Source organism: Eriocheir sinensis, chromosome 8, assembly GCF_024679095.1.
Source record: "Eriocheir sinensis breed Jianghai 21 chromosome 8, ASM2467909v1, whole genome shotgun sequence".
In the NCBI taxonomy this organism is placed as follows: Eukaryota; Metazoa; Arthropoda; class Malacostraca; order Decapoda; family Varunidae; genus Eriocheir; species Eriocheir sinensis.
In genome coordinates this window covers 5,118,980-5,128,979 of record NC_066516.1, presented here as the reverse complement: position 1 = coordinate 5,128,979, position 10,000 = coordinate 5,118,980, and the positions used below count along the sequence as shown (strand labels likewise).

General features: G+C 40.9%; 1 protein-coding gene across 1 annotated transcript in view; it reads right to left on the bottom strand.

The window, feature by feature from the left end:
- Nucleotides 1-1,368: 1,368 nt before the first annotated feature.
- Nucleotides 1,369-10,000, bottom strand: part of LOC126995335 (KH domain-containing, RNA-binding, signal transduction-associated protein 3-like) — a 47,153-nt gene continuing 38,521 nt past the window's right edge. Inside the window, exons 6-7 of the mRNA XM_050854815.1 lie at nucleotides 7,793-7,854; nucleotides 1,369-5,981 (exon numbers count right to left, since the gene is read on the bottom strand). Coding sequence (XP_050710772.1) covers nucleotides 5,884-5,981; nucleotides 7,793-7,854 — 160 coding nt within the window. The 3' untranslated portion in view covers nucleotides 1,369-5,883. The remainder of the gene's footprint in view (nucleotides 5,982-7,792; nucleotides 7,855-10,000) is intronic.

Genomic DNA, 10,000 nt, shown 5'->3' with positions numbered 1-10,000 from the left:
CAAAATAAAACACTTAATTAAACCGTTGGGGATAATACTTGAACCTGACGTCACAATGTCTTAGTCAATGAAAATACCGCTTGAACTTGACGTCACAGTCTCTTAGCCAATAAAAATCAAGGAAAATAATGATTATAAATTTTTCACCCAATCAGGGAAGAGGAAAGGAATGACGTCAGAGCCTTCAGCCAATAGGAGCGAAGGGTATTTCTTATAGTAAGAGTTTTCCGGCGTTTTGATTGGTGGAAATCGGTCCGAGTTTTGGAGTTTTTTTTTATATATATATAATTAATTACTTTTTTTTGAGCTTTGTGTGTAGGTATGTATGTACGCACGCACGTATGTATGTATATATGTATGTATGTATGTATGTACGTATGATTACTATACTTGTGTATACGATGATTAAGTGAGTATCATTATTATTATTATTATTATTATTATTATTATTATTATTATTATTATTATTATTATTATTATTATTATTATTATTATTATTATTATTATTATTATTATTATTATGATCTATGCAAGAATATCATAATGACAAACACAAGTGAAAATCATTATATCATCATCTTCATTATCATCATCATTATTACCTACATTATATACAAGGGAAGGGTCAGAGTGTGTATAGCTATGTATATCTCTACGCACGCCTACTCGTTATAATTACCATGATATATGTGTGTGTATTTACCAAGCTTGAGGGGGGGAGAGAGGAGGGGGGAGGGAAGGGAGCGCGAGAGGGAGGATGGAAGGGACGGAGGGAAGGGAACGGAGGAAAGGATAACGGAATAATGAAGTAAAAGTTAGGAGATAAAAAGGGTGGAATGGGAGGAATGGAAAATATTGAAGGATGGAAGGAAGGAGGAAAGGGAGGAAAGAGAGGAGGGGAGAGGAGGGAATGAATGATAGAAAGGAAAATGTAATGATGAAAGAGAAGTAAGGAGATAGAAAGGATAGACGGAGGGAAACTGTGAGAAAAGATGGAAAGAAAAAAGGAAGAAAAGAAGGTAGGAAGACAGGGGAGGAAGGAGAGATTGAATGACGAGGAGGAGGAAAGGAAGGAAGAAGGGAAAAAGGTACACTGTCAATGGTCTGTTCCTCCCTATAATATTTTTTTTTTTCATGAGTTCCCGAGGTAAATAAAAATCTCAAATGAATATCGTAGTGGACTAGTGAGTGTATAAATAAATAATGAGTATATTCGTCTCTTTTCATGTAATTTTTTGTGGACATGTTGTGTTCTGTTTTAATTCGTGTTCCTTTTTTTTTAGTTCAGTTCTTGGCGGAATTCTTTTTATACATATTTATTTCATTCTCGTTTTATACACGTTAGCTACATATGTTTTTGTGTGTGTGTGTTTGTTTCAATGTGTTTTCTCTGTGTGTCTTGTTTGTTCCTTTTTTATTATTTTTTTTAGCTCAGTTCTTGGCGGAATTCTTTTTATACATATTAATTTCATTCTCGTCTTATACACATCAGCTACATATGTTTTTTTTTTTTGTGTGTGTGTGTTTCAGTGTGTTTTCTCTGCTTGTCCTGTTTGATCCTTTTTATTATTTTTTTTTTAGTTCACTTCTCGGCGGAATTCTTTTTATACATTTACTTATTTCATTCTCGTCTTATACAAATATATTGTGTTTGTGTGTGTTTCAATGTGTTTTTCTCTGTATTTTGTTTTTTGTCTTGTTTGCTTCATTGTTTTTTTTTTTAGTTCAGTTCTCGGCGTTTTTTTTTTATACATATTTATTTCATTGTCGCTATATATAGGTTACATAAGTTTGTGTGTGTTTGTGTGTTACTGTGTGCGTTTCAAAGTGTTTTTCTCTGTTTTGTTTTAATTTTCTTGTGTTTTAGATTTATTGTATTCTTTTTTTTTTGTAGTTCACTCCTTCACCAAATCATCATACACATTTATTTCATTTCTCCTCATACACATATTACATAGTTTTCGTTTTTCATAATACATTTTTCTCTGTTTTGTTTCGAGGTAATTATTATTTCCAAGGGTGTATCTGTACACACAAAATTCGGAAATTGGTCTGACACTAACAACTTAATCTGATCTGGAAAAAAAGACATGCTGTTATTTATTTTGCTTCAGGTGTCAATACTTTTAGTCTGAATCACGTTTGAAAGTTATTATATTCAAAAAGTATTTCAGGACACAAAGCTTTTTTTTTTTTCTCGATAGAGCGAATGCTTAACCAGAGATAGAAATGGGGCACTTTTCTCTATTTTTTGTCATATATCTTTAGTCTTTTTTTACCCGCACTGTGTTTGGAAGTGATTATATTCAAGAGGTATTTCAGTAGACAAAGCCATTTTTTTTGTTACACTAAATGCTTAACCCGATAAGGATAATGCATATTTTTCTTTGATTTTTTTCAGGTGTCAATATTTTTTCTCAATTTTGTTTGGAAGTAATTATATTCAAAAGGTATTTCGGAACACAAAGCTGTTTTTGTTTCGGTATGGTAAATAAAATGCTTAACCCGATAAAGATAATGCACTTTTTTCCTATAATTTTCTTCAGATGCTAATATTTTCCTTGCTATCTATTTTTCAACTTCCCAGAAATGTTGTTGGAACACTTCAAACCATTTTTTATTAAACCTTTCCTTCTATTATATTTTTCAAGCACTTTTTTTCTTCTTTTTCTTCAGAATATGAAAGTTTTGTTTGTTTTCTGTCTTGTAAAAAGCTTCTCAGAAATGTTGTTGAAAGACTTCTCACGGCGGTTTCTTTTAATTTCTTTCTGTAATATTTTTGTTCAAGCATGAACACTTTTTTTCTTCTTCCTCTTCTTCCTCTTCATGATTCTTCCTCTTGGTAACTAAATAAACAACACATTAAATCCAGCCTCTTTTTTTATCAGTTTATTCCTCTCATTATATTTCTTTTCCACATCTTGTCAGATTTCTTCCTTTCAGCCTTTCACTCTTTGTCGTTTATTTTCTTTCTTCACTTACAATTTTTTCCTTTTCACACCAAGGAAACATTTATTTTACTATTTATTCACACAAGTTATCACAAGATTTTGCATTAATGCATTTCTTTCCTTTATTTTTTTTCTGCTACTGGACTTAAAACACCTCATCACCACCACCAAAAACACCACCACGACTATCATCACCACTACTATCATCACCATAATCGTCATCACCACCACCACCACCACCAATACAAATTACCACCATCACGGCCGGCCTTAATGGTAGCGGTGGTGGTGATGGTAATGCTGATGATGGTGATGATGATGCTGGTGGTTATGGGAAATACAAAGCACAGAAGTCAGCACCAATATCACCACCATCACCATCACCACCACCTCCAACATCACCAATACATCCTTACAAGTGGTGGTGGTGGTGATGATGGTGGTGGTGATGATGGTGGTGATGAACATGAATATAAAACACTAATAATCTCTGAGCTGTTTGTGATTCTGTTTGCTTGTTAGAGGAGGAGGAGGAGGAGGAGGAGGAGGAGGAGGAAAACGATAGCAATAACAGGGTAGGAAGCGTAGAAAGAGGTGGAAGAAGAGGAGTGGGGGGGGCGGGGTGAATGGAATGACAAAGAAAGAAAGAATAGAAGGAGGTGGAGGAAAAGGAAACAAAAAATGAAGAAGAAGGAGACAGCGGAGGAGGAGGAGGAGAGAGAGAGACTAGAACAGAGTAGGAAGAGTAGATGGATAAGGAGGAGGAGGAGGAAGAGGAAGAGAACAAGAGTAGGATAGATTAGGTTAGGTTAGGTGAGATAAAGTTACGGAAATTGACTAAAGCAAATATAAGGTAAAATCAGGTTAGGTAAGGTTAAAGGGAAGCTTGACAGGTAACATAAGGTAAGGTTAAGGGAATGATAGACAGGTAATATAAGGCTAAGTAAGGTTAAGGGAATTATAGAGATGTAAGGTAAGGTAAGGTAAGGTAATGTAAGGGGTTGGACTCTGCAGGTAATAAGCTCTTTGTACAACACGGACACAACAACATCTACTACCTAACCTCTAAGCTCGTGTTGATATGGCTGTGTTAGGAGAAGGAGGAGGAGGAGGAGGAGGAAGAAAAAAGAAAGAGAAGAGGAAGTTGATGTTATGTTAGGTAGAATAGGAGAGGAGGAGAAAGATGAGGAAGAACAGAAGAAATAGGAGAAAAAAGGGGGAAGAGGAGGAGGAAGAGAATAAAGGGGGAGGAGGAGGAGGAGGAGGGGGAGGGTAAGAAGGAAGAGTAGAAAAAAAGGGAGGGAAGAGGAAATTGATATGGTTGTTAGGAGGTGAAGGAGGTAAAGAAAGGAGAAGAAGGAAGAAGAGGAGGAAGAGGAAGAGGAGGAGGAGGAGGAGTACATGTGTTTGTTTTTGTTTATCTGTTTGTTCGTTTGTTTGTTTGTTCTTGGCTCGGGTGCGCGTGGAGGCAAAAAATGTACACAGTGTACGTATGTATGTATGTATGTATGTGTGTGTGTGTGTGTATGTATGTATGTATGTTTGTATGTATGTGCGTGTATGCTATTAAGCGTTCACTATACGTACATATACATACATGGTCACTACAACTACTGTTTATCTACGTGTGTGTGTGTGTGTGTGTGTGTGTGTGTGTGTGTGTGTGTGTGTGTGTGTGTGTGTGTTATAGTAAGCTGTTTCTATCTTTTTCTTATTTTCACTCTTACTATTATTTTTATCATTACTATTATTTTTCTATCTTATATTTTCTTATTTTTTCATCATTATTTACTCACATTCTCTCTCTTCCTTTCTTCCTTCTTTCTCCAATCTTTATTATTTTCCCTTTCCTTTCTCACTCACTATCTCTGTTTCTTCCTCCCTCTCTTCTTCTGTTTCTTCTTTTTTTATTTGTCTTGATGTTTTTTGCTTTCCTTTCTCCTTCATTTTTCTCTTTCTTCTTCTTTCTTTTCATTCCTTTTTTTTCTTACATAGTTTTCTCTTTATCAATATTCTTTTTCTGTTCCTTCTCCTCCTCTTCTTCCTCCTTTTCCTCTCCTTCTTCTCCTTTTTCTTTGTTCTCTTCATTTTTGTATACCTCTTCTTCCTTTCCTTTATTTCCTCCTTTCTTCGTCTTCTCTTTCCTTCTCCCTCCCTTCCTTCTATTTTTTTTCATTTATTTATTTTATTATCACACAACACAACATAAACTACAGCACATCGATACACTACTTATTATTATCATTATCATTATCATTATGTGTTATTAAGTGTTTCAAAAAGATACCACCGGAAAAATTATCACCATCTTTATCATCATCATCATTTTGCTCTCATTATCTGTGTCATTATCATCTCCATCATAATCATCCCCATATTTATCACCTTCACGATCACTGGCATCGCTTTCATCATCATCATCATCATCATCATCATCATCATCATCTCCATCATCACCACTTTATAACCACCATCATCACCACCCTCACCACCGCCACCACCACCACCATAACTTGAGACTATCACCACCACCAACAACAAAATAGGATTTCAGCAGCAGTCGTAGTACTGCAGTAGTAGTAATAGTAGTAGTAGTAGTAGTAGTAGTAGTAGTAGTAGACTTCTGGCCTCTCTTCCTTCTTCCTTCCTTCCTTCCCTTAATCGTGCCACACTACTATGTAGTCAGCCAACTAGAGAGACCAGTAGAAAACCAGGCGGCCACTTAGTCAGCCAGCCAGCCAGCCAGTCAGCCAGAGAGTAAAGCCTTTTGATGGTATAGGAGTGGCTGTGGTGGTGCTGGTGGTGGTGGTGGTAGCTGTGATAATGCCTCAGGACTGCCTGGTGCTGCAGGTGGTGTTGGCGGCGCTGGTGTTGCCGGGGTGGTGTTGATTTGTGGTGGGGATGTTGGGGGTTGTTTTGGGGTGGTGGAGGTCTAGGTGGAGGAGGGAATCCTGAGGTAGGGGTCGTGGCGGAACCTGGCGCGGTCGGCGGGGGTCGTCATCTTGAGGGCGCCGCCCCCGCTCACACGACCTGGGGGAGGGAGAAGGGGATCGTTAGTGGTAGTGGTAGTGGTGATGGTGGTGGTGGAGGTGGTGGAGAAGGTAGTAAAGATGGGGTGTTCGTAGTGGTGTTGGTAGTGATGATAATAATAGTAATTGAATAGTGGTGATAGAAGAAAAGAAAAATGGTGGTGGTGGTGGTGGTGGCGGTAATGAAAAAAAGAGAATATATATACAAGTCATGGTAATGGTGATATAATGATGGTGTTGGGAATTGGGAGTATTAATGGTACGGTGGTGGTGGTGGTGGTGGTGGTGGTGGTGGTGGTGAAGGTGGTGGTGGTGGTGGTGGTGGTGATGGTGGTGGAGAGAGAGAGTAGTGGTGGTGAGAGAGAGAGAGAGAGAGAGAGAGAGAGAGAGAGAGAGAGAGAGAGAGAGAGAGTTCAGGAATTTGCTTTAGGTTTGAAAAGAAAAAAGAAGAGAAAGAGAATAAAAATAGGAAAGAATGAAACACAAGACGAAGTGGAGGAGGAAAGAGAAGAGGAGGAGGAGGAGGAGGAGGAGGAGGAGGAGGAGGTGTTAGTGGTTAGTGAGGGTGTAAACTTGAGGTAAAAGAGTTGAGGAAGAAGAAAAAATGTGGAGTTAGTGAGTGAGAAGGAAGAAGAAGAAGAGGAGGAGGAAGAAGAGGAAGGAGGAGGAGGAGGAGGAGGAGGAGGAGGAGGAGGAGAGGAGGAGGAGGATGTAGATGAGCAAGATGAAGAAGAAAAATGTAAGACTTGCAGAAAGAAGATAAGGCGAGTAATGAGATGAGGAGGAGGAGGAGGAGGAGGAGGAGGAGGAGGAGGAGGAGGAGGAGATGAAGAAGCAAAAGCAGCAAATGTTGGAGAAGGCGGAGGTGGTGGTGTTAGTGGTGGTGATGACGGTGATGAAGCAAAGAGAGAGAGAGAAGGGAAGCAGTCTCTCTCTCTATCTTTATCTATCTACCTATCTATCTATCTCTCTTATTCTCCCTTTTTTCTTTATTCCTTTTTTTTCGTACCTTTCTTCCCTCTTCCCCTCTCTCTCCTTAATTTCATCATCCTCTAATTCTCTCTCTCCCCTTTCTCTCTCTTCTCTTCCATTCCTTCCTTCATTCCTTTCTCTTCCTTTCCCTCTCTTCCTTCCCTTCTCTCTCTCTTCTCTCTCTCTTCCCTTCCCTTTCTCTTCCTTTCCCTCTCTTCCTTCCCTTCTCTCTCTCATCTCTCTCTCTACCCTTCCCTTTCTCTTCCTTTCCCTCAATCCCTTCCTTCCTTTCTTCTTTTATCCTTTCTCTTATCTTGTTCTCAATCACCCTTTTCCTTTCTCTCCACCTTTTTTTTCAACCCTTTCCTAAGCCTTCTTTTTTTTATCACCCAAACCTTTTTCTCCCTATCCTTCCCTCCCTTTTCCCCTTCCTCCCTCCCTTCTCCCATCTCCCTTACCTTCCGTTTCCTCCCTTCCGCCTTTACCCTCTGTCTCTTCCCCCTTCCTCCCCTCCTCTCCTTTTACCTATTACGTTTCCCGTCCTGTTCCTCCCTCCCTCTTTCTCTCCCTCCCTCCGCTTCTTTCTTCTCCCTCCCTTTTCACCCTTACCTATTGCATTTTCCTCCCCTCTCTCCATCCCGCCATCCCTCCTTATCTCCCTCTCTCCCTCCTCCTCCGCCATAACATTTCCCTTCCCTCCCTCCCTTGCACACTCTCTTTCCCTGCCATTTCTCTTGCCTTTCTCTTACTTTTCCCTCCCCTCTCCTCCCTCTCTCCCTCTCTTTGCTACCCTCCTCCTCCTCCTCCTCCTCCTCCTCTTCTCTCCCCCCCCACCGTTACCTGTCACGTCGTCGGCCTGGTCGGAGAGGGGCAGGTCCGCCAAGGGGTCGTAGAGGCCATACCTGCGGAGGGGATCAGAAAGTCAGGTGTGTGTGTGTGTGTGTGTGTGTGTGTGTGTGTGTGTGTGTGTGTGTGTGTGTGTGTGTGTGTGTGTGTGTGTGTTTGTTTGTCTGTCTTTTTGTGTGTTTTTGTTTTCTCTTTTTTGCTGTTTTTTTTATGTTTGTGTCATTTTTCTTGTTGTAGGTATTTCTGTCTTCTTTCTGTATCTTCCTCCTCCTCCTTCTCCTCCTGATCCTTCTCTTTTCTTCTTCCCTTTCCTCCTTCTCCCTCTTCTTCCTCCTCCTTATGCTCTTGCTTTTCTTCTTCCTCCTTCTTTGCTTCCTTTCCTCCTTTTTCCTTTACATTTTCTCCTTCTTCCTCTTCCTCCTCCTTCTCCTTCTTCTTCTCCTTCTCTCTTCCTCCTCCTCCTCCTCCTCCTCCTCCTCCTCCTCCTCCTCATACTCTTACTCGTCCCTCCTCCTCGTCTTTCTCATCTTCATATGTTCCTCCATCTTTCTTCCCTCCTCGCAAACTTTCACCTCCTCCTCCTCCTCCTCCTCCTCCTCCTTCTTCTGGTTTGAAGATTTGCTGCTTGAATTCCTTGAACAGCCTTGGTGACCCGACGACTTGTCACCCAGGCTGCTCAAGGAACTCAAGCAGCAAATCCTCAAGCCACTCACCGCCATCTATAATCTGACACTACAACAAAACAAAGCTCCCCAAGAATGGAAGCAAGCGAACGTAACATCGATCTACAAAAAGGGAGACAAAAGCGTGGCCTTAAACTACAGACCAATCAGCTTGACTTAGGCGAGAAAAGTTCTCGAGTAGATCATCAGAGACAAACTCATTAAGTTTCTTGTAGACAACATCATTTCCGATGCTCAGCACGGTTTCAGGAATAAGCGCTCATGCTTTACCAACTTACTGTATTTCTTCCAAGGTATCCATGAAAACTGGGATAATTATATCCCCAGTGATGTTATACGTATATCTAGACTCAAAAAGCCTTTGACAAAGTACTGCACGAAAGACTCCACAAGAAACTTAAGTCGGCGGGGTTAGGCGACAAACGAGTTGTACTCAACGGACAGACCTCCGAGTGGCTCCCGGTCACAAGTGGAGTGCCACAGGGGTCAGTGCTGGGACCCATTTATATCAACGACCTAGAACTAGGATTAAAATCCACTCTTTCAAAATTTGCCGACGACACAAAGGTGGGTGGGAAGGTCCTCACGACAGCAGACTGCGAAATTATCCAGAGAGACCTGAACCAGATCACTCAGTGGTCAGAAAAATGGCAGATATTCTTCAACACTACCAAATATAAAGTAATGCATATCGGATCCAGAAATAGCAACCACACACTACATGGGTGGCGAACCACTACAGGCAGTGCAAGAGGAAAGAGACCTCGGGGTCACCATCAGCAGTGACTTGAAACAAACAAAACACTGCAAGTCCACCTGTAAGAAAGCTTGGGTTCATAGCGAGGAACTTCGAATACAAGACGCCGGGAGTTATGTTATCCTTGTATAATTCGCTGGTAAGGCCCCACCTGAAATACGCCGTGCAGTTCTGGTCTCCAAATTACAGGAAAGACATTGAATTGCTTGAGAGAGTACAGCGACGCGCCATGAAGATGATACCATCATTGAGGACAAAACCTCACGAAGAGCGACTCGAGCGACTCAGCCTCTTCACGTTGGAAAAGAGACGCCTGCGGGGAGATATGATACAACTGAACAAGTTCAGCAATGTTGATCACTCCAAACTCTTTACTCTACAAACTAACCCAAGGACAAGAAACAATGAAAAAAACAATTCAAGCAAAGCGATGCAATACCGACATCGGCAGGAGTTATTTCTCGAAGAGTTGTTCGCCACTGGAACAGCCTTCCTGCAGAAGTGGTTAGCGCAGAGACAATCAACTCCTTTAAGAAACGCATTGATCGAGACTTTCCTGCATCGGGAGTGAACTGAATGTATCCAAGAGTAGGTACACAAGTGCTTTAATCATTCCCGCAAGCCACTCCTATGACAAACGGATTGATTAAATCACTGAAAGCAGGCAGCCTTGTAACGAGCCAACAGACTTTCTGCTGCCTGCACGTCCATGTTTCCATGTTTCCTCCGCTTCCTCCGTCCACACAAGTAGTAAAGATGAGT